We start from the raw sequence: 25,147 nt of genomic DNA, 5'->3' as shown, positions 1-25,147 counted from the left end.
ATTTATATGCTGCCCATCTCGTGGTTTGAGGTGACGCTGAGCGGCTTATTTGTAAAAAATAGTTTCACAAGGACCATTGCTATATAAATTATATGTCAAAACCTCTCAGGGGTGTCAAACTCAATTTCATTGAGGCCCGCATCAAAATTGCGGTTGCCCTCAGGGGGCCGGGTGGGTATGGCCAGGGTGGGCGTGGCCTACTGGGTGGGCGTGGCCAGAGTGCGTATGGCCTACTGGATGGGCGTGGCCAGCTCTACATCATTCGCATCAAGGGTGCCTATGGGGGCCTGGGCAGGAGTGGGACAGATCTCAGGGTCTCTGGACCAGGGCCAAGGCAGTGGGGGCCGTTCCCTCACTGTTTCCAGGATGGCTTCATGGGCCGCATGAAACCACTTCGCGGGCCGCATCTGGCCCCCGGGCCTTGTGTTTGACATGTCTGCTCTAACTTATTTCAGAAGATGTAACTGAATGGTACTAATACAGGCTATTAGATATAAATTTGACTACTCACAGGAGACAGGCCAAAGAACATGTCTGATTCTCCCGAGTCCAAAAAGTCCAAAAGCTCAACTTCAAACAAGACTGTGGAGTTGGGGGGAATCAAAGGAGGGCAACCCAAGGTTCCAAAAGCATAATTTGGCTGGAAAAGAAATCTTGCCAACTCTCCTTTTCTCATTGTGAGTAATCCCGCTTCCATACCCCTTAGAGTAATGTCTAAGAAAACAAAACAGAAAATGAGTGACAGAAAATAATTCAAGAAGTGACAATGGAGAATATGCCGAGGATAAAGTGTTACAATGCACAAGATCAGATATCTACGTACGCATTTAATGATTAGATTAAACTCAAATTATATTTATATCCATTAAGTCATTTATCTTTCCCTCACCTTCACCAAGTTTCATGAGTCTGGGGTTTTTCTTGAACCAATTTGTGTCAAAAGGTCTGTCCGCATGTTCCAAATATCCTGAAAATTTCACTGAAAATATCAGAATCAGAGACGACAAAATAAGTTTCAATGAAAAGCATTGAACATATTTAATTTTATCCGCATAAATTTGCTTAGGAATAGTTTTGCTATGTTTTCTTTGAAGTTGATGCTTAGCATTGTATTAAATTCCTTAATCACGGAACACATTATCCATTTCGCTTTTCCCTTTTGGAATACAGAATATGGTGTTATGCAAAATGCAGAAGTGGAAGAAGAAATATTAAAAGAAAGACAAAGAACTTAAGAAAAAAGGGGAAAATGCTTTTTATACTAACACTCATTATACTTCTCCAAAACTTTATATTCTTGCAAACAACCTTGCTTCTACCATATCCACACATGCTATGTTTTGTTCTTTAAACTTGACACCTTTCTTTTTGTTAATCTCATCAACTCTATCCAACCACAACTTACTTGATCTTGCCTTTTTTTGTGTGATTTCAACCTTTGATTCTCTTTATATGACCAATCCACTTCAAAAGTACCTGCCACTCTATTTTGTATTTCATTCACATTCAGTGCCCATTTATTCTTAACCTGACATCTGCAGCTTTTTCTACACACATTTCATAAGTATTCAGTTCCCATTACACTCATCTTTTGTTCCTCCACATGCGCTTATTTCTATATATGCATATAAGCAGAAACATGTATATACTGTCACTTTTACTTTATTTCACACAGATTCCTCCTAATGGACTATACACTAATCAGCACCAACTATCCTATAAGCATTTGTATTTTTTTAAAATTCTTCATCCATCAAGGACATGACTGAGTCAGGTATCTTGCTTAAGTTTCTAGGATAGATTCGAGGCACATATGCTTTAGCTTACCTGTACTGTTACACAAATGCTATGTGAGTATTCTGGCGTTTTTTTTACCTATGAATCTAAAGCACAGTGCAGCCTTAAGAACCTCTTAATTAATGATCATTTGCCTAATTTTTCAGAACATATGGTACAAATATTAATTTAAAAACATGATTCATTTGCTAATTAAAAATCTGATCGTTTAATTATCCTTCACTAGCTCTTAATAAGGAAAATAGACATAATACAATATCAATATTCAATAGACCCTAAAGCCACAAACAAATCAATGCAACTACATTACCTAATACTGATGAATCACGAGGGACTGTCTCACCAGAGCCATCTCGGATTATTTCTTTCAAGACTCCTCTGTCACCAGTAATATCCTGCATACGTTGACCCAACCACTGGTAAGACTTGGAACAACAAACATAAGAATATGCTAAACGTAATATTAATCTCTTTTGCAAAAACAAATCCATCCTGAAAGAGCTTTGCACGACTGTTAGCCTTTTATCAAATGCACTTACATTAAAGTGAACTTAATAAAATATGTGCTAAATGTTTTACTTTGGGTAAGCTGTTTTGAAGGTACATAAAATATCAGAATCAACAGACTTGTTTAGTGTATTATTTACTATATAATCCTTATTTTCTTGAATCGAGATTGCGGTTTATAAGCCTTTTGATTGAAGAAAGACTGCATTCAGAGTTTCAGTTAAATTCCTATTAATTTAATCTCTAATTTGTGGTAATTCATTCTATTTACCGAGCCAATCATGTAAAATTTTATTTCTGTCATTGCTATACTGTATATTTTGCATTTGGCTTAAATAGTAAATTACAATAAAACCGCATTTAAAATTATCAAGATGTATAACCAAAAGGTTGACTAAAACAGTTCACATATTCTCTTTGATATAAAGCACATTCACTTGACTTTGGGCGAAGAAGGGAGAAACACTGGCCAACTCATATGCTAGCTTTAATGTCATTAGTTCTTGCTTAGGAGGCAGAGAGTCCATTAACCACGGTTTGTAAATATTGGTTATGAAATGTGGGAACTCTAGGCATCTCTAGGTTTTTGAGCAAACTACATTTTAATATGTGAAAACCCATGCGTTGTGATGCGAGATAAAATAATTTAGAGGAAAGAAGGGCCAGCAAAGAAGGTCCTAGGATTCAATCCCAGGAGTACCTCCAAAATGATGCGACTTTTGAGATAAATCTACCAGATTTGGGCCACACAAAAAAAAACACCCTCTTCAAGGCCAGCTTGTATATCGGTATGGTACCCTGACACGAAGCAACACCGAGAGCTATCGGGATCCATTTTCCAAAAACACTTGGGCTCCTCCATCCCCGTCAAAGCAGAACCAGTCCGCATAAGCCACTGTCGAGGGCCACCCCTTCCTTCGCGGCTTCATCGGAAGGCGGGAATTGAGAGGGGAGGGCGGCAGCCGTGAAGAAAGGGGCCGGAGGACACCGAGAAACGTTTTCCTTCGGCTCACCCCGACATTTCCCACCCCGGTGCCTTCTCCTCGCAGACCGATTCCACTGCCCTGCCAGTATCGCTCGCCGCTTCGCCTCCTCTCCATGGCTTTCCGAAGCAGCAGTCGGAGCGACGGTCCCCCTAATGTCTGCCCCTTTCCCGCCAGAACAAATAGGAAGGCGTCCCTCCAAATCGTTGCCCTCCACCAATCGGATGCGAGTAATAGTCGAGATGTCAGGCCACCCACCGGCGCAGTCTTACAAGCGCTTTGAGGGCTTAAATTGGAAGGCCCTGGAGTATCCTGCAAACTGGGACTTTGCAGCGCTTAACTATCGAACCTGGCTTCTTCTTATGTAAACATCCTGTTTAATCACCTATTCCAATCAGATTGACGTCTGGGGAGTTTAATGTGTTGAAATATGAACAGAAAACTGCAACGTGAAACTTATGTGAACAATGGAAGAGCTGAGAGCTATATTATCATGTCGTAAACTCCAGGGAAGAGGAGGAGAAAAACATAATGGGCCGTATTCGGTCATAATACTTGTTTAGTTGGTGGAACATGCAAAAAATATTCAAGAAGAGGATAAAGTTTTCTCCGCAACTGTTTTTATTGGGTATTACCACAGATACCACCGTTGTAGACACTTAAGTTGATGTTGAATTTAATTACGGCAGCGAGACTTTTAATAGCGCAATATTGGAAGAAGGAAGAACTGCCGACTATAGAAGAATGGACTTTAAAAGTTTCTAACTTGGCGGAAATGGCAAAGATCTCAGCATATTTGAAAGACCAATCGCAACAGAGATACATTGTGGAGTGGAGGAGATGGATTGATTATATTCAGAATAAATATGGGACTAAAAAGTTTCACTTAGCATTTGAATAAGTAGTGGATATATATGATGTATAACTAGCTTGTAGTTATTTTACTGAGAGTTAAAGTGCGATAGAATTTAATATTTTATTGTTTGCATATTTTAGATTATGTTTGTTTGTATTTTTATACCCTGTATTTAGCTCTGGGAAGTCGGGGAGGGGGGAGGGGAGGGTTGGGGAGAGGGGAGGGGGAGGGCGGGGGGGTTGTATTCAAAAATGTATTGTAAAACTTTTCAATAAAAAAAATACTCTAATTTTTTTGATATCGGATATGTAGTTTAATGATTGTGCATGCAAAACGCTCTTAAGCAGGTCAGTTACACATCTTAAGGTGCAACATGCGAAACACAAACTTAGTTGTTTGCGGCTTAGCGTGTTTAGTTTACGGCGCAACCGTATTAAGTGGGTTGGGAATGCAGCCAGTGTCACTTCTGTCTCTTGACATTTTACACGTTTGCTGTTTACTTCCACATTAGCACGTGGCATATATTCTGTCTTGCTTGTCTTTGCTTTCTTGTGCTTTTGAGAATAACCTTGAAGAGGCTTTTCAAACTCCAAAGGTTGTGTTTTGTATTCTCAGCTTCAGTGAGGCTAATAATACGTAGTTTCAAATGGATTTCGAGCCTTTCTCTTTCATAATATGGCTTCTTCCTCTTTTTCTGCTTTATAGCACAAAATAAAGTGGGCCAGGTGAGTTAGAGAACTTTTTTGCATGGGAAACAGTACTTTGTAACTCTGTTATGAATTGTGTACTCTAGGAACTGATATGAGAGAAAGCATGAATTGATATTTAGATTGTTGTGGAGAGTCACTGTGGCATATAGTGTGGGAAGTCAGCTCCCCAGAGAAGGAAATATTAAAAGGGCAGAATATATTTCCCTAAAGGATTTTAAAAGCAGAAACCAACCCTGTCCCCAAGTCTCTCTGTCCCAAGCAGAAACCATGTCTGCGGGAAAGCAGATGTGATAATCTTGTCAGGAAACTGGGATTAGGAAGAAAGATCTCTAGAGTCAACATCAGCCACAGCCCCAGGGAAGCAGGAAACATAATAGGACATATCCACAACCATCAAGATTCCTAGAGGGGCACACCTAGGCTCAGGACAGAATATGTGACAAAGGAAATACAAAGCTTGAAACAGGAAATAACTCCAAACAATAGAGTCCAGGGGGTATAAAAACCCACTACCCACATGTGGTCAGCCCTTTTTTTCTGTTGGATCCATCTTTCTGTCTGGCTTTCCTCTGCAATAAACTACAACCTTCTTCCCAAAGCAGTTGCCATGTTTATTGCCCGCTTGGATGAACCATGATGAACCATGATTCTTCCAACAATAGTTAAGGCCCCAGGCTAGAAACCAGGAGACTATGATTAGTAGTCCTACCTAAAACACAAAGTCAGCAACGAGACCTTGGACCTGCTACATACTCTCAGCCCTAAGAAGGAGGGAATGGCAAACCACTTTTGAAACCTTGCCAAGAAAATTGTAGAGACTGGTCAAGCAGTTACCAGGAGTCTAAAACTGACTCAAAGACACACACACAAAAGTTGTTGTGGGTATGTCTGAAAGCGGGAATTTTGGTGATAGTTGCATGTCATTGTAATAAATGTAATGGAACATCCAGAGATGAATTTTGGGAAAATTCCGTAATTTCCAAATAAATATGTATAAGGGGGAAATTAGTTGGTATAAAGTAGGTTTGGCTTTTGTTACCTAATACTTTTAACTTATTTTGCTTAGTCTTGCACCTATTCTGCACTTTCTTACCTTGAAAGGGAGTAGCATGATGGAAGAGCATTATGCTCATAATATAAAAAAAGGAGAGGAGGGCTTTAAAACAACTTGCAATAAAATTCTATAACTTCTAATTTTGCATTGCAAAATATGAAAGTATAGCTCTACAGTAAAAAGATTGTAAAGTCACTTTATTCAGTATAAAAGATTAAAAAACAGTATTGGCTTTTAAATCACTAAAAGCAAATAGAAACCACCAATAGCAAAGAGAAGAAGCGAGACATAATAAGCAGGTGCCACAACTGAAAGAAATCCTCCAAGTAAACAAATTTAATGCATTAATATGTACAGATAGAAATTAATGAATCCCTCAACCTTTTAGGCTATACTTGCATTGTGATAGCACTAAGTTATTTGTGCTGGCTTGCCATTTTTTTACAATCTTGATGAAATATGTACTGACTGCATTCATTATACTCTTGCATGAAGGTCTAGAATATAAAATATTAATTTGGGCATTTTAATTTAAATAACATTAAATAGAACTAGCCTTTCAGATTTGTAAAACTTGCTAAAATGGGTAACAATAGAGGAAAAAAGAAGACTGAAAAACAGAAAGAAGGGGGAAAAATGGCCTTTGAAATAGATTGCCTGGCAGGGTTCCCAGAAGCAGCCTAGAGGCAAAGTCAGATGTTTGTTCCAAGCATTAAGAGTCTGAGCATCATTTCCTAGAATGCCAGTTGAACTCCTCCATCTGAGGACCCAGATTGTTGGGGGCAATAAGCTGACTTTGTAATAATGCCGCTTCAGGGTGTGTGTGTGAAAGCCCTAATAAGCAGGCATATACATAGAATGAAGGCTACTGCTAAGCTTGTAAGCCGCCCTGAGTCTTCGGAGAAGGGCGGGATATAAATGGAATTAAAATTTAAATTTAAATTTAAATTTAATTTAATTTAAATAAGCACAAACAATGCATCACAAGGAAGTTATTCTGCAAAAACCCACTGAAAACAATGGAAACATAGTGTTCCTTTCAACTGATCTGTAATTTTGGACTAAACTATCCCCTAGTTCAGGGGTAGGCAACCTCGGCTCTTTTATGACTCATGGACTTCAACTCCCAGCATAGCTGACTCATGGACTTCAACTCCCAGCATAGCTGACTCAGGAATTCTGGGAGTTGAAGTCCATGAGTCATAAAAGAGCCGAGGTTGCCTACCCCTGCCCTAGTTAGTAGTTAATTAGCAGGGAAGTATAGATGTCATTGAGATTCCACACTTCAGCATGGAGTTCGCTCTGTTGCTTTATACGTAGTCTTGATTTGGACCCTTAAAGCCAAAATGCCCTTATATAGTCAGGTGCGCTAAAAACAAAACAGAGTCCTGAGGCAGAATTCTGCCTAGAATTCTTTAAATTGAATGAGTTCTATTCAGAGGAACAGTTTAGTTTGCATTTATTGCTCCCACTAAGACAGTCTGGAGCTTTCCCAGTAACTTGACACAATAGTAGCATATTATATCGTATTATAACTTGGTGGGCTCATCAGTATTGGTGCAGTCATCCTCAGTCTGCAGCATTTTGGGAGTAGGTAGTATAATGGGTAAGTTGTTATGGATACCCCGCTCATGCCAACACATGTCCAAAATGGGGTACAGCTTGCCTTGGAATTCTGCTTGGAAAGTATAGATTGGTATCAGCTCATCTGGGCTGTCAGCATTGTAGAAGGTTAGTTCTCCCTTCTCATAGTGCAGGTAGACTCCAATTCGTTGGGGTCGGGCTGAAATCGGCAAAACCAGTCTGCTGGTATTGAAGGCCTCATATACTTTGCCCTCTTTTAAGCCAATGAGCCAGACCCCATTTTCTGGGCTCTTACTCAGTTTGCCTTTGCGGTTGACTGTGCCCTTGGTGATGCCCAGGCGCCAGTGACTCTTGGAGCCCACAATAATCTCCCAGTAGTGCTTTCCCCAAGAGAAGCCTTTATTAGCCAGGATACAATTGCTGTAGTCAAAGCGGTCAGGATTGCTGTCTCGCCATTGGAATAGTCCATATTTCACCATAGTATTCTCCTTGGACAGCTCGAGCATAGGATGAGCACTCGCAGGGTCCAGCTTCAGCATTTCTGGTGCTATGAGAAGGGATAAAAATCAAAATTCTTTGAGGAATCCTGGGTAATATTCAGAAAAATCAGCTGAGGTGATCAAGCCTCCTCCTTTATATGAATAGAATAGAATAGAATAGAATAGAATAGAATAGAATAGAATAGAATAGAATAGAATAGAATAGAATAGAATAGAATAGAATAGAATTCTATTCAATAGAATAGAATTCTATTCAATAGAATAGAATTCTATGAATGGGCCTCAGTTTTTTGTAATAGTCAAAATGGGATTGCAGAACTCAGGAAACACAGATAGCACTTTCAAAATCCATTGCCATTTGCTAGCTTTACAGTCTCAACCCCATTTATCTTAGCTCTGATCTCTGAAAAGAAATAATAATAATAATAATAATAATAATAATAATAATAATAATAATAATAATAATAAGAAGAAGAAGAAGAAGAAGAAGAAGAAGAAGAAGAAGAAGAAGTTGGAAGGGACCTTGGACGTCATGATAAAGACACATATTCACAAATGTTTTAAGTGCTGTATGTGGAAGTGCTCATGAAACAGCCTCCCCTCTTCCTCTCCTCCAGCAGCAGCCATACCTGGGAGGATTTTACGGAGCAGACGCTTCCACACCATCATCTTTACATCCTCTTGGTGGAAGTCAGGCTTAAAAGAAACTGCACTGTATATGCCTTCGGCTGGGTGCTGATAGAGAAGTTCAGACCTGGATATGTATTAATTTCCATTAATATTTTCCCAAACTCAAAACACTTCATAAATCTGCTTTTAAAATATTCAATTCTTATCTTATCCTATTAATTGATGGGACTGAAAATTCTGAGGAAGTACTCAGAATATAAAAGCAGTTACTTTATCCTTCTGCTGGACGGTATATATCTACGAGAACGTTGGTTCAGTGGCAGAGCATATAATTTTCAAGATTCAAAGCACACATCTCAAGAATCTCATTTAGAAGATCTGGAAAACAGATCTCTCCATTCTTGAAGCCTAAAAATCACACTTTGATTGGAAGCCACATGCTCTGGGATGAAGGAGTTCAGGGCTGGAAATGAATACTATTAAGACTTCTTCAATTTTTTATGTCATAGCATCAACTTTGCAGGAGCTTGCAATCCATTGCATATTTGTCATTAAATTTTGGTGAACATGGCAGAGTTTACTTTTGAGTAAATATGCTTCAGCACATTGGAATTGCTGAGACAGTATTCTTTGCGGACAATGTGGAATATTGTACACATATTTTGCTTTGAAAAAAAGCGTGGATTCTGTTACCATGTTTCTTAATAAGAATTTCAAAAAAGCTAACAAACGTATCTGATCAACTCTTCCTTGACACTTTCTGTGAAGGCATTTTCTGAAATGCCTTCCAAGATCCATAGAAAAGAGACTAGAATTACAGTGTTTTGTTTCTCTTTCATACACTCTTATTTTACATACCTGGAGGGAAGAGATCCATATTTCTGTGAAGAGATGTAGACAGATTTAGTGCACTTGTGTTATTTAAATGTATACTGAAGACTGTATAGAGGGGAGGAAGATGGGAGAAAATTAATGGGACTATTGAGTTCTCTGAGCAATTGGAATCCATATTTACTCCGGTAAACTTTGGAATTCTTGCATACTTACTGTATACATTCCTTAACTGCAATAGAACTACAAGCCCTTATTTGCATGTACTCTTCAAAATCTAGGCTGTAAACAAGTACCTTAAGCTTTCATGACTATATGGAATTAGGCCTACTCTTAGGTCAAAAGTGGAAAACCTCCCTTTTTAATATCAATTATAACTGATTGCTCTAACCATAATTGCACAAACTGTAGAGTTTTCTGCTATTTTAAAGATTGAAATATATAAAAACTTAAATAGGGTTCATATTAAAGTATAAAAAAGTAAACCCTCCAAATTCTTCCACCAAGCCTGAGGAAAATGAGAAATCCTATCCTTAATCTGTGTGACTTGTGTGATGTAAGCCTGCCTAGTCTGCATCATTGCTCTGCTACTAGGGCTCCTGGCCCTTCATAGTATGGAGAGCAGGTAGTCCTCGACTTACAACCGCAGCTGACCCCAAATTTCTATTGCTAAGTGAGACACTTGTTAAGTGTGTTTTGTCCCTTTTTATCAAGTTTCTTGCCACAGTTGTTAAGTGAATTACTGCAACTGTTAAATTACTAAAGTGGTTTTTAAGTAAATGCGGCTTTCCATTGACTTTGCTTGCCAGAAGGTCACAAAAGGTGATCACATGATCCTGTGACACTGCAACCATCATAAATATGGGTCAGTTGCCAAGCATCTGAACTTTGATCGCGTGATCATACAATGGTCATAAGTATGAAAAATGGTCATAAGTCATTTTTTACAGTGCTGTTGTAACTTTGAATGGTCACTAAATGAACTGTTGTAAGTCAAGGACTACCTATACTGTAGTTCAATCATCCGAAGATTTATTCTCCTAATAGGCAAGCTTCTTCCATATGCCTAGGCCTTTAAGCGTCAACAAACTGCAAAGCAAATTTGGACTCTTTAATAGAAGCAATTTGCTAAATGTCTCTTAGGTTCTCCAGATTCCAGTATGCCTCTTTCGGTCTGCTTGTTACTTCTGAGTAGGGGTCTTTAACAATTTTGATTTTCTGCTGCTGGCAGCACATCTTAGCATGTCCCTGATTATTTATAGCAAGCAGATAGACAAACGTACACGTATGAAATCCAGCTGGTGTTCATTGTTGAATTTCTCCAGAGAGTCTTCCAGCTCCTTTAGCTTCTGAAGGGTGTCTGCTCTCTGCCTCACCTGAACCTCAATAGAGGCAATGATACGAGTTGTTTTCCTTTCTACCTGCTCCAGGAATTTAGCTTTCTCTTCATCAATATACCTATGCAGATCCTGGAACTGCTTTCTGACTACCCACTTGAAGACATCAGATTCATTCTGTGTGGGACAAAATATAACAATTATCACCAGAGTAATACAATCCTGAGTTTGAGTTGGGCCCATGTGGGGTAGGAGTGGGCATAATACTAAAATGTGAGAAATCTGATGACCATCTCAATGTAAACTCTAATGCTGTCAGCCACTCCTGCCTGCAATCTTAGTTCAGGAGTCCATTGCTTTGCAGCTATCAGTAACTGGCAGAAATATGACAAAATCTTTATGTCAGTTGTCCATGTCTCACCAGCATGAGATACACTGATCTTGAAATAAATTCAATCTGCTTGAATAGGTTGCACACTAACAAATTTGATATAGTATTATTTCCCTCTTTACATACCTGTTACTCTCCAGTATTCCTCCTCCCCTCAACAATTTTTAATTGGATTATGGGACTAGACTGGATTTGTAATACCTTACAAGAATAATTTTTGCTTTTCCCATGCAGCCTAAACTGCTTAGCTTCTGTTACACAGTTTGCATTAAGAAGGGACACAAGGACCAGTGAGCTAATTTTTTGGCCAGAAAAGTTTAGATGTGAACAGAACCTAGTGTCTTCCTATTTCTGAATACTCTGTTACTGAGTTCAAACGCTGCAGTGTACCTGGTTAATTTTTGACCTAGCATATTTTGAGAGCTTAACTATTATTTTTAACACATTTATGGTGAATTATGTAAACAGTAATTTATCACACAAACTGTTATTAAATTAGCCACAGCCTGGCATAATGTGTCTTCAGTCTATGAATCTGGAGTTGCCTGCCAAATTAATGATGATAGAAAAGAATGAGAGAGATAGATTGCATGTACATTGAAGTAGTCCTCAACTTCTAACTATAATGGAGCCTGCCCATGACAGTCATAAAGTGGGTCGCCCATGTGGTTGAACCAATTTTATGAACTTTTTTGCAGTGATCATTAAGCAAATGCCGCAATTGTAAAATGAATGTTGCAGTCATAAAGTGAGTGCAATGGTCGTAAATTGAACCCATCCTTTGCTATGAGTTGTGTTTGCCAAAAAATGGAAGTAAAGGCCAGGTTTCAGACAAAACTTTGTAAAATGTCATCTGACTGCAAGACGCTGCAAATGGCCATAAATGCGGGCTGCTTGCTGAGCACCTGGTCATGTGACTGGGGGTGGGCAGCTGTTGCAACTTGGAACTGGGTTGTTCCAACTTTGGAAGGGGTCCATTAAGGACTACCTGTATTAGAAGCATTCTCTTTCATCAGTGAAAGGCAACACTGACTATAAGATGCATCTAAGCAAAAAAAGAGACAGAAACCATTATTAAGTAATCAGTTTCATAGCGAAGGGTACAAGAAACATGCAAAAAGATTTGATTATTGTTTCTAAATATAGAGTTTCTAAATATTGGCTTTGTTGTGTTGTGCGTTCTGGAGAGCAGGAAGTACACCGAGACGATGAGTACAGCATGGTAGATCTTTATTAGGTGGAAGTGACTGTACTGGGGAATAGGGGTTACCTGCCCTCCTTTTATACCTGACCAGGTGAGCAGCCGGCCAATCGGTTTGAACCTCTGTTTCCCGCTGAAACTGGGTTCCCGCCAAAACAGATACAGTTCAACACCCCCTGGTGGTGACTGCTATGTAAGTGTGTATGTGTTCTCTTCACCTGGATACATAACAAGCTTCTTTACTTTAATACAGATTACTTATCAGAATTTCTTGAAATCATGTGTGTTATGTATTGGGCTCAGTTGTAACACCACGTGGTAAACTGGAGCAACTAACGGCTCTCCAGCAACCCAGACTCCAGGTCTCCAGTGCTGCTATTGGTTGTCCCTAGGCGGCAATGGTTTAAACCTATTGCCTGCCGCCTAGGGGCCAGGCTATAAATTGCTGCAAGCTGCAGCCCAATTCTCAGTTCAGATCTTGCAAGCAATAAACCATGAGCTTCGTTGAACTCACTTGCCTCGTCTCCTTTCCTGTGCGAAGAACTCACTACACAACAATGTGAGGGCACTTAATCATTTCCAAATATTGCCTGTTGGGTAAAGTGTTATATGTAGCAACTCAGCTATTTGATTGTACAAAATTACTGCTGGGATCCTTTCCATTATGTGATATAATTCAGATGGCCATTTCCAGGGAGTTTTTGTGACAAGTATAAAGCAACTCCCTGATTGAGCATTCTGTGTCTGTAGTGTTTGGTGGTGCACATTTAGAATTTTTCAGCTATGACCTAATGTCCTCAAGACGAAGATTAGAAATGGAAAAACATCTAACTATTGCCAGTAATCCAACAAAATCAATATTGACAATAAATGTCAGGTGCTTTGAAAAGAACTCCAAGAGTGGCTTTATTATGAGCTAATTTCCTGGGAGGTATTTTCTGTTAAGTCTATGACTTTCTAGAATTCTGTTGGAAAAGATGCTGGTCAACTTACTAAACTAGATTATTCCTTTTTTCACCTGAAAGCTTTGGCTTTTCCTATTACTTAATTGGTTTGAAATTATTATAGTAGTTTAAGCATATCCTCTTGACTTGGACTGCCTCAGAAAAACTAATAATTACATTTAGTTCTTCCATGTGATTCAATATTGAGATCTGAGATTTAGCTGAGTGTAGGAACTAAAGAAAAAAGACAATATGTATTGAATCATACTGAACATTATTCCACAAAGATTTAGGGATTCCCCCCCCCCTGGAAGTGTTAGGAATCAGAGGATAATTTTCAGAATTTACTAAAGTGCTGGATGTACATACAGAGTCATTTCTCCTTGATCTGTTTGCGGATTCAGGGTGTTTTGTGTCAAAAATCTAAAATGAACAGTTAAGCCACAGTGGAGTGGGGGGTGGGGTTGTTTGCTATCTTTGAATCAATCTTGATTCCTGGTGATTGCCTAGACCAGGGGTAGACAACCTTGGCTCTTTTAGGACTCGTGGACTTAAACTCCCAGAATTCCTGAGCCAGCCATGCTCAGCCACAAGTCATGAAAGAGCCAAGGTTGCCTACCCCTGACTTAGACAAATCCCTACAATTTTATTGGTAAAATTTCAGAAGAGGTTTGCCATTGCCTACTTCCTAAGGTAAGAAAGCATGACTAGCTAAGGTCACACAGGTGGCTTTGTACTTAAGACAAGACTAGAACTCACTGTCTCCCAGTTTCTAGCCTGATGTCTTACCCACTATAACAAATTGGCTACTGTCTAAGTTAGGGTTCCCCACCCTCTGTGTTGTGGCCTGGTACCAGGTTGTGGTCCATTGGGAACCAGGCCTCGCAAGTGGTGGGCGAACGCATGAGCAAATGAAACTGTATTTGTGCAAGTGGCATGCAAATGCTCAAAACCATACACACACACACACACACACACACACACATACCCACACACCCCGCTGGCACCACCAATCCACAAAGCTGGAAAGGTTGGGGACTGCTGGTCTAAGAAATGGAGCAACAGAAAAATGTCAGGTAATTTCACATTTGAAACTTTAGCAAGATTCACCCCTCTTAACTGAGGTAAACATGACAACTGCCAAAGGCACCTTACTCAGCCCCAAACACTCAAGAATATACAGCAGATAATCACTAGAAAACTAAAATTAATTGTCTGAACATCCATACCTTCCCTTCAATGTGCTTATTTATTGTAAAAATAGTACTATGAACCAGTTTGGCATGATGATTAAGGATCAGACTAGAAACTGGGAGACCATGAGTTCTAATCCTGCTTGGGCACAAAACCAGCTGGATGACTTTGTATCATTCGCTTTCTCTTAGCCCTAGGAAGAAAGGAATGGCAATCCACTATTGAAAATCCTTGCCAAGATAACTTCAGGGACTTGGCCAGACAGTTGTCCAGACCGAGCTAGGAATCAGTCATGAATGAACAATAATAACAACAACAACAAAACATATTATACCGACAGTCATATATACAAGTTGGATGAAAAGAAAGGCAGACAAGAAAGTCACTGGCATAATGTCATCTGCCTGTGTAAGCTCACCGTAATTCGAGTTTTGTTATTCATCAATTTGCTGACATGTTCATCAAGGCTTCTCTTCTGCTGTTGCACATCTGTTATCAACATGGAGAGTTCCTCCTGAAAAAAGCAGATTTGCATTAGCTAAATTTGTGGGGAAAGGAAGTAAGAGAAACAAAACTATTTATCCATTTTAAAATGTATTTTTCATTGATGACCACCAAATGCTTCTTAGAGCTCACAAGGAGGGCCAAAACAAATGTGACTGCTCATGAGCCGTGGTGGCACAGTGGTCAGAATGCAGTACTTCAGGCTACTTCTGCTGACTGCCGTCTGTCTGCAGTTCGACAGTTCGATTCTCACCAGCTCAAGGTTGACTCAGCCTTCCATCCTTCCGAGGTCCATAAAATGAGGACCCAGGTTGTAGGGGGGGAATTGTTGTGATTCAGGGTCAGCCTGTGGGTTCGGCAGTTGGGTCGGACGATTCAGAGGAGGAGGAGAGGGGTGTTGGAGAGGTTGCTGAGGGTGTTGGAGAGCTTGCTGATGAGAGCCCTCAGCCAGGCCCCTCCCACCTGGTTACGATGCAGACCAAGCTGTGTGAGCCTGACAGCATGGATGAAGATGACCCACAGCTGGCCCTGTTCAAGGACGCCCGACGCAGGAGGCAGTCAATCAGGAGTAAACAGAGGAAGGCAATGGGGCACCTCGGAAGGAGGCAGAGAGAAGCCACGCCCTGAATTGTTTAAAAGGGGAATGCGTGGGAGGGCTGGTTTGCTGAAGGCAACTGTTTGAATAGCTCCTGTTTCCTGGTTCGTGTTTGCTCTCTTTGCTCTGTTTGCTCTGTTTTATGTTAATAAAGTTGGCAGGCTTAGTTCCAGCCTCTTGCCTTCTTGTAAAGTGGTTGTCCCTGTCTTTTCTGCAGGGCCGGTAGCAGGCTGGTACAGAACAGTTTGCCTTCAGCCTCCCACCCCTTACTATTATTATGGAGCAGCTACATGCTGAGAATGCCCAGCTCACCCAGCAACTCACTTTGTTGGCAGCTCAGGTGGCTCAATTGCAAGCTCAGGTCCATGCTGCACCCCCACCATCACCCCCACCCAGGAGAAAATGCCAAGTTGCGATGCCAGATAAATTTACTGGCAATCCAGAACTGTTTCCTGCTTTTCTGGGACAATGCCAAGTGTTGTGATTCAGGGTCAGCCTGTGGGTTCGGCAGTTGGGTCGGACGACTCAGAGGAGGAGGGGGGTGTTGAAGAGCTTGCTGAGGGGGTTGAAGATCTTGCTGATGAGAGCCCTCAGCCAGGCCCCTCCCACCTGGTTACGACGGAGACCCAGCTGTGTGAGCCTGACAGCATGGATGAAGATGACCCACAGCTGGCCCTGTTCAAGGACGCCCGACGCAGGAGGCAGTCAATCAGGAGTAAACAGAGGAAGGCAATGGGGCACCTCGGAAGGAGGCAGAGAGAAGCCACGCCCTGAACTGTATAAAAGGGGAATGCGTGGGAGGGCTGGTTTGCTGAAGGCAACCGCTTGATTAGTTCCTGTTTCATAGCTCCTGTTTCATGGTTGGTGTCTTGTTTTGCTCTGCTTTATGTTAATAAATTTGGCAGGCTTAATTCCAGCCTCTTGCCGTTTGTAAAGGGGTTGTCCCTGCCTTTTCTGCAGGGCCGGTAGCAGGCTGGTACAGAACAGTTTGCCTTCAGCCAACCACCCCTTACTATTATTATGGAGCAGCTACGTGCTGAGAATGCCCAGCTCGCCCAGCAACTCACTTTGCTGGCAGCACAGGTGGCTCAACTGCAAGCTCAGGTCCATGCTGCACCCCCACCATCACCCCCACCCAGGAAAAAATGACAAGTTGTGATGCCAGATAAATTTACTGGCAATCTAGAACTGTTTCCTGCTTTCCTGGGACAATGCCAGCTCTTTATCAGCGTGAGAGCAGCTGATTTCCCCACTGACCGGGATAAGGTGGGGTTTGTGTTAAGCCTTCTTTCGGGTGATGCAGCTCGTTGGGGCACGCCTCTGCTGGCTCAACCTAGTTGGACAACTTTGTGGGGTTTTGTGATCATATGCGTCTGATGTATGAGGACCCTATTAAGACGCAGACTGCTACTCGACGCCTGAAAGCTCTGAGGCAGGGTCAATGCCCCCTACAGGGCTATATCAGCGATTTTTGGCTGCTTAGCCAGGATTCCGCCTGGAATGAGGCTGCGCTTGTGGATGCCTTCCAGGATGGATTGTCAGAGGAGATGTTGGATGAGCTGGCCCGTGTGGATATTCCCTCAGACCTGAATGGGCTGATCCATCTCTGCCTGCAGATCGATGCTCGGTTGCAGCAGCGAAGGAGTCGCCGTGCCACCCCACAGACCCCTGCAGCCCCTGTTGTGTGTGAGCCCCCAGTTCAAAGGGAGGAGCCAATGGAGCTGGGTGCCGCCAGGTCTCGTCTATTGGTGACTGAAATGAACAGACGACGATCGGGGGGGTTGTGTTTTTACTGCAGGGACCCTGGGCATTTGGCTGCTTTTTGCCCAAAGAAGCGACAGCGGGCATCAGTGACCGAGTCTGCCCCGAGAAAGTCCCCTACTTTTCTGTCGGGAAACGCCCCGAGCCCGATCTAGACGGTGTGATAGATCGGGCGTCCCACAACAAAACTGAGCGACGTCTTTCCGATGCTGCCTGTGGACCTCCACGGCATCTGATATTGGAGGCACGTCTGATCCTTCCTGGCAAGCCAGAGGGGATTCCAGTCCATGCCTTAATTGACTCTGGGGCCACTACAAATTTTATGGACTCAGCATTTGTGGCCAAATCGGCTGTTCCCCAGTGCCCGGTGGATCCGCCCATGTTAGTGGAGACTATCGATGGTCGAGTGCTCCTGTCTAGGCCAATTATGGCCGCCACGCAACCATTATGTATGGCCATCAGTTCCCATGTGGAGGCCATCCAATTCTATATCACCTCAGATCTGCATTTCCCCGTGGTCTTGGGACTGGCGTGGCTCCGGGCGCATGACCCACAGATCTATTGGTCACAGAACTTGGTCACCTTCCCAAGCTTGCAGTGCGTGGACCACTCCCGCCATATCTGTGCCGGCCAGGTGGAGGGTTCCCCAGGGGTTTCCTTGCCTCCCGAACTGTCCGACTTTGCTGATGTGTTCAGCGAGACAGAGCCGGATCAATTACCCTCGCACAGGCCCTATGATTGCCCCATTGATTTAGTCCCTGATGCGCCTCTCCCAGTGGGCGTTTGTACTCCATGTCGGACCCCAAGTTGGCTGCATTGCGGGACTTTCTGGAGAAGAATTTGGCTCGCGGTTTCATCCGGCCCTTGTCCTCGCCAGTGTCTGCACCCGTGCTCTTCGTCAAAAAGAAGTCCGGCGAATTGCGGCTTTGCTGCGATTATAGAAAACTCAACGCCATCACGGTGCACAATCGTTACCCGCTGCCCCTCATCCCCGAACTCTTGGACCGACTCCGGGAGGCTAAGATCTTCACGAAACTGGACCTGCGTGGAGCTTACAACCTCGTCAGGGTTCGGCCAGGTGATGAGTGGAAGACGGCGTTTGGTACTCGCTATGGACATTTTGAGTACACGGTGATGCCGTTTGGCCTGACCAACACCCCCGCCGTGTTTCAGCATTTCATGAACGACATTTTCCGGGATTTGTTGGATCAGTTTGTCGTGATCTACTTGGACGACATCCTGATCTACTCCCCGTCGCGTGAGGTGCACCATCAGCATCTCCATCAGGTCCTGCAGCGACTCCGAGAACATCGGCTGTTTGCCAAGTTGGAGAAGTGCCAGTTCTACCGGGTGACCATCAATTTCCTGGGTCACCGCATTTCTCCTGAGGGCATCGCCATGGAGCCGAGTAAGGTTGAGTCTTTGCAGAGTTGGCAACCCCCGCGTCGCGTGAAGGATGTTCAGTGACTTCTTGGGTTCGCCAACTATTACCGAACTTTCATCCCTGGGTTTGCTGCCTTGACAGCCCCCCTCACCCGGCTCCTGCAGAAGAAGACTCGGTTCCAGTGGAACGCTCCAGAACAACGGGCTTTCCAGACTTTGAAGGAAGCCTTCATGAAGGAGCCCATCTTGAAGCATCCTGACCTGCAACGGCCGTTCGTCGTGGAGGCAGACGCCTCCGACATTGCCATTGGGGCGGTGTTACTCCAGGCAACGACGCCCAGCGGTACCCTCTTCCCTTGCGCGTACCATTCACGTAAACTGAACCCTTCGGAGCGCAATTATACAATCTGGGAGAAGGAGCTGCTGGCCATCAAAGTGGTGTTCGAGGCCTGGAGGCATCATCTGGAGGGAGCACGGCATCAAATTGAGGTCCGGACGGACCATAAGAATTTGGAAAGCCTGCAGACCGCTCGGAATTTGAACCAACGCCAGATCCGGTGGTCTCTTTTCTTTGCGAGGTTCGACTTCCGAGTTCGGTACATACCTAGCGGGCACAATCAAAGAGCGGATGCTCTGTCCAGGAAGCCCGAATGTTCCCGAGTGGAAGACAAGCTTCTGCCCAGGACAGTGATCCCCGTCGAGTCTTTTGCTGTGGTGCGGGAGCCAGTTGATATACGGGCTCGGATCCGGGAAGCACAGCAGCAGGAGGTGTGGGTGGCTCAGCGGAAGGAGGAGGTGGGGCCAGATTCTCCTTGGACAGTCACGGATGGACTCTTGTATTATCACGACTGGCTCTACGTTCCAGGAGGGCCACTCAGGGGACTCATCCTCAGTCAGTGTCACGATAAACGGCGGCAGGGCATTTTGGCCTGTTCAAGACCCTGAACCTGGTCTCCCGTACCTTCTGGTGGCCCCGAGTCTGAAATGACATCCAGTTCTATGTCACCTCCTGCATCCCATGCAGGCAGGCCAAGTCAGCGTCAAGGGCCCCGCCTGGATTACTGCAGCCCTTGCTGACACCCAAAAGACCCTGGGGGGCTGTGTCCATGGATGTCTTGATGGATTTACCCCCATCCTCTGGTTTTACGACAGTGTATGGTGCCACTAGTCGTATGTTCATTCAGCAGGTGTTTCGGCTGCACGGCCTCCCTGATAGTCGTCTCCCGCTTCTGGCAGGAGTTGATGCATGCGTTGGATATCAAGATTTGCCTCTCGTCCGCGCATCATCCTCAAACTGACGGGGGAACCAAGAAGGTCATCGGTATCCTGGAACAATATCTGCGCTGCTACGTCAATCTGCAGCAAAACAATTGGGTGGACTATCTGGCCATAGCTGAGTTTGCATTTAACAATTCGCAGCACACCTCCACACAGATGACACCGTTCTTGGCCAATGTGGGATATCACTCCCGGTTTTTCCCCCTTTCTCCTGTGGACTCACCGGAGCCGGCAGAGAACGACTTCATGGCAGAGTTACAGGTGATCCATCGATTGGTGCGACGTCAGTTAGAGAAGGCCAAGGCCGATTACAAAAGGTTTGCTGACCGGTCAAGGCGGGATACGCCTCCACTATCGGTGGGAGATCGGGTCTGGTTGTCCACCAGGAACCTACCGTCAACACAGCCGGTGAGAAAGTTAGATCACCGATATTTAGGACCGTTCCCAGTCGAGGCTGTCATCAATCCGGTTGCCTATCGCTTAACTCTGCCACATTCCCTGCGCGTGCACCCAGTTTTTCATCGGTCTCTGTTGCTCCCCGAGCAACCGGCCTGTCCACTCCGCCGAGCGGAACCTCCCCCATCAGGACCTCATGATGGAGACAGCACCCCCGAGTACGAGGTTGCCAGCATCAGGGACTCCCGTTGGCTGAAAGGTCGTTTCCAGTACCTGATTGAATGGAAAGGCTACGGACCAGAGGAGTTCACCTGGGAAGACGCGACCACCGTTCATGCCCCTGCTTTGGTGACCGCTTTTCATGAACAATTTCCATCCCGACCGCATCCGGATCGGCAGACCCGGGGGAAGGGCCCTGCAGTGCGGGATAGTGTTGTGATTCAGGGTCAGCCTGTGGGTTCGGTAGTTGGGTCGGACGATTCAGAGGAGGAGGAGGGGGGTGTTGGAGAGGTTGCTGAGGGTGTTGGAGAGCTTGCTGATGAGAGCCCTCAGCCAGGCCCCTCCCACCTGGTTACGATGCAGACCAAGCTGTGTGAGCCTGACAGCATGGATGAAGATGACCCACAGCTGGCCCTGTTCAAGGACGCCCGACACAGGAGGCAGTCAATCAGGAGTAAACAGAGGAAGGCAATGGGGCACCTCAGAAGGAGGCAGAGAGAAGCCACGCCCTGAATTGTTTAAAAGGGGAATGTGTGGGAGGGCTGGTTTGCTGAAGGCAACCGTTTGAATAGCTCCTGTTTCATGGTTCGTGTTTGCTCTCTTTGCTCTGTTTGCTCTGTTTTATGTTAATAAATTTGGCAGGCTTAGTTCCAGCCTCTTGCCTTCTTGTAAAGGGGTTGTCCCTGTCTTTTCTGCAGGGCCGGTAGCAGGCTGGTACAGAACAGTAATATGCTGATTCTGTAAACCGCTTTGAGAGGGCTCTAAAGGACTGTGAAATTAGAAAACATTCAGATATGAAAAAGAGAAATTGCAGAGATCACATGAAGTAACCTTCCACTAAGATTTTGAGTCATCTATATTAATGATACTATCAAATCCCCAGAGACTCAGTCAGACAAGGGTCATTAGATCCTTCAAACTGGATATGCAGGACTTGAGGTATATTCAATGTTCAAATATGCAAAACTAATCTTTCTACCATGAAACTACAGTGCCTTATTATAGAATATGAATTCTGCAATGCAGCGTTTAATCTGACTCAGTGGCTCTTTTTTTTTTAGCTTACATTTAAAAGAAAGGAAGTAGATGAAAGATGATCATAGCACAAACTTTGAAACATCTGGAGATTATGACAGTTTTGGAGCAGAGTTTAATTTGTGATTCAGTTCTGACTTTGAACTTATTTTTAGTGGTAGGATCTAGGCTTGAAACAATCTGAGTAATAATTTTATTATTTCATTTGCATCCTGATTTTGTGCTTAGACAAGCAATTTTTCAGAGTTGTTAATTAAAATATAAAATTAAATGTAAAAGCAGTCTATATACTACTAGAGCTCTCATGTTTATTGTTGTAACCTTCAATTGGGTGAAACAGTATATGATAGGACAACAATTTTTGAATCAATATATTTCAAATGGGGTAACTTAAAGAATGTGGCCAAAATCCAGGACTCCCATGGAATTGAAATTTTTAGTGCTATTACCCTGCTGTACTGTTATAATCAGCCACAGTCATAGGATCGTAATTTCAACTGCTCTCTGTCAGTTTCATGCGAGGAAAAAAAAACAAGGAAGTTGGAAGTTGTTCCTGCTCCCATTACTTTTCTGCTTGCCCATGGTCATTAGGTTTCTCTGTTTAGGTAGGGAAATATCCCTAAAATGATGAGCCAATTGGTCACAGGTTGTGACCTTAATGATTAAAAGTCTGGTAAAAGAAATGCATCTTTGTGGATATTTTAAATTCTGAGAATATGGCCAAATACTACGCTAAGGAAAAGTGATTTATAGCCTTATAGCCTGGGAGCCTGGAATTAGAGTTCCAGAAGGATGGTCTTCTGACTCCAGAAGCATCTTTAGATGGCCTTCTTCTGCAGCCTTTAACTGTTGAACTCAAGAAAAGGTGGTCCCTCAAATAGACTGTAAGCCATTTTGAATTTCAAGCCTGGGTTAACACAAAGTGCCACAGGTTATGCTCCAGCAAAAAAGTCAAATTATGGCTTCATGTGATTGGTCTGATTTATACAACATGTGAGACAGTGTCTGAATTCTTAAAATATGCTGAACTGTAAGCACAGTTCAGCTCCTATGCAAACTCGTGTCTTCCTTCATAGCTGGCTCAGCATGGAAGGGAAGGTGAGACCATCTGAGATCAAGGTCAGGATCTACAACTATCACATTATTAAAACGTGTATTTCACTAGTGGGATCAGCTTTGGCTATGCTACCATTCAAATATTCCCTTTTCTGGGCATGATTTTGTGCCTCACATTTTATCTCTTATCTCACTCAGTATCAGGCACTCATAGGCACGGGGAGTGCTGCACCTAGTTTTTATATTTCTGCGAATCACCCTCATTGTAACAATGTTATTCATTGTTTTCTATTGCTGCCCTTGAGAACAGGGTACTATCACGCATGATCCTTAAAAGGTAAAGGTAAAGGTTCCCCCGCACATGCATGCTAGTCGTTTCCGACTCTAGGGGCCGGTGCTCATCTCCGTTTCAAAGCCAAAGAGCCAGCGCTTGTCCGAGGACGTCTCCGTGGTCATGTGGCTGGCATGACTAGACGCCAAAGGCGCACGGAACGCTGTTACCTTCCCACCGTAGTGGTCCCTATTTTTCTACTTGCATTTTTACGTGCTTTCGAACTGCTAGGTTGGCAGAAGCTGGGACGAGTAACAGGCGCTCACTCTGCTACGCGGCACTCGGGATTCGACCCGCCAAACTGCCGACCTTCTGATCGACAAGCTCAACGTCCTAACCCACTGAGCCACCGCGTCCCTATATATGATCCTTAGACTTACATAATTCCCACCCTTTGAAAACATTACTCACACAGAGAGGGACTTGGGATATACGGCGTAGGGAGAGAGCTACAAAAATTCTGTTAAGGGAAGTATAGATTTCTGCTTTATAATAGCTACACAATTTTTTACTAGAATTCAAGTACTCAAGAACTTTCCCTTAAGTGAAAAGTTGTTTGTTTGAATCACACCAAGATTCACCTAATCCACCAATCAACAGACACAAGATGGCCCACCAAGGATGGTCAATTGTCTCTATTCTGCCTATGGTCTAAGCCCTCACTTCATCCGTGCAGTCATATACATACATACACATTCCAAGCACCTGCCTTCATCCTGCTGTAGACAGTGGAGATGGGCATGACTTTATGCTGCTGATGGGTACCAATGGTGCCGCAGAGACCACAAATCACTTCCTGGTCTTGCTCGCAGAAAAGGCTGAGGGGATTGTGGTGATCAGAGCAAGAGTTTTGATTATCATCTGAGTTGCCGATGGAATGAATTGCCTCAATGATGCGAGCCAAGTTGACATTGGGTGGTGATCTGCTATAGTCCACAGCCTTTCGGCATACTGGGCAAAGGAACTGTTTCTCCAGATCACCTGAGAGAGATACTACACAGGACTTGCAGTAAGAGTGTCCACATTGTAGCATCAAGGGCTCTTTGAAGAGCTCTAAGCAAATAGGACATATCAATTGGTCCTCAAGTTGATCAATGCTCAATTTCCGTGCCATTTGGCTGATTTACTTCTTCTTTTCTTGGCTGAATCCTGGAAGATCAGTGCCGAAAGGGAATAGACGTCAAATGTGGATTTAGCTGGGGAAAAGATAAGAATAGCCCTTCTTTCTTCCTTCTTATCTCCTGCAATAGGCAATAAAAGGAAGGATAAAGAGATTAATACAATCTTAGGGTACAGGAAGAAAAAAGTACCCTAAAACATACACTCAGGAAAGTAATAACAAACTTAGATTAAGGAACTTTGGGAACTTCTGGATGTCAAAGGTTTTGGGAGGAAGAAAGCTGAAAGTGTAATATTCAGTTAACTGCTATTCTATAACTATCAAGAGGAACAAAACAACTTCTGCCTCCTTGCTACTTTGTTTTGGAAATATTTTAAAAAAATATTTTGGGATCTCATCAGCTACTGCTATTTGCCAAAAAGTAATGCCTACGTATTCTGAGAAATTCTGCTATAGAGCTGATAAAATAATGGCATATGCTTTGCTAATATTGTTGACAAATGTATGATTAATTTAGGACATTTAAATGCCAGCCCAAAATATAAATGATCTGGGAGTATAAATGTCCAGAAAGGAATCTCAGAGAGGAATGAGCCATAACAGATATATCAGGTACTAGAAGGAGGTAATGTTTTCAATTTTGTACATTTTGTTGATGACCAAATTCAGTTTTGTGAATCCTTTGCCCCAAGCTGCAGACTTCTATGGAAACTGTGCTCTCTGTAGGTTCCCCCCCCCATATAAATGTATTTATGAAACCTTGGTTCACAAGAAGTACTGGCCCTGAAATCAGTTCTTGGAATAAACTAAACTGAAAGTAAATGCGACAAACTTCAAAATAATAAGAAAAAAATATTATCAAGAAGGAAAATAGTAGTCTTTCAATATTTTATGGCAGGCATCCTCAACCCCTGGCCTGCACAGCTGGAGGTAAGCGGCGGGCGAGAGAG

At 43.3% G+C, this 25,147-nt stretch overlaps 2 protein-coding genes across 2 annotated transcripts in view; both read right to left on the bottom strand.

Moving 5' to 3' along the window:
- FKBP6 (FKBP prolyl isomerase family member 6 (inactive)) overlaps nucleotides 1–3,404 on the bottom strand; it is a gene marked incomplete at both ends in the record, with an annotated part of 65,100 nt that extends 61,696 nt beyond the window's left edge. Inside the window, 4 exons of the mRNA XM_081313061.1 lie at nucleotides 512–714; nucleotides 890–979; nucleotides 2,108–2,222; nucleotides 3,318–3,404. Coding sequence (XP_081169187.1) covers nucleotides 512–714; nucleotides 890–979; nucleotides 2,108–2,222; nucleotides 3,318–3,404 — 495 coding nt within the window. The remainder of the gene's footprint in view (nucleotides 1–511; nucleotides 715–889; nucleotides 980–2,107; nucleotides 2,223–3,317) is intronic.
- Nucleotides 3,405–7,366: 3,962 nt separating this feature from the next.
- Nucleotides 7,367–24,191, bottom strand: TRIM50 (tripartite motif containing 50; the record flags this gene model as incomplete). Its single annotated transcript, XM_081315434.1, has 6 exons — nucleotides 7,367–8,038; nucleotides 8,621–8,745; nucleotides 9,480–9,502; nucleotides 10,736–10,966; nucleotides 14,938–15,033; nucleotides 23,787–24,191. The coding sequence occupies 6 exons, from the start codon at nucleotides 24,189–24,191 to the stop codon at nucleotides 7,437–7,439; spliced, it is 1,482 nt and encodes a 493-aa protein (XP_081171560.1). The 3' UTR covers nucleotides 7,367–7,436.
- Between the last annotated feature and the right edge of the window lie 956 nt (nucleotides 24,192–25,147).

This window comes from Vipera berus, assembly GCF_964194415.1.
Source record: "Vipera berus genome assembly, chromosome: 1".
NCBI lineage: Eukaryota > Metazoa > Chordata > Lepidosauria > Squamata > Viperidae > Vipera > Vipera berus.
This window is presented reverse-complemented; position numbering and strand designations above follow the sequence as displayed.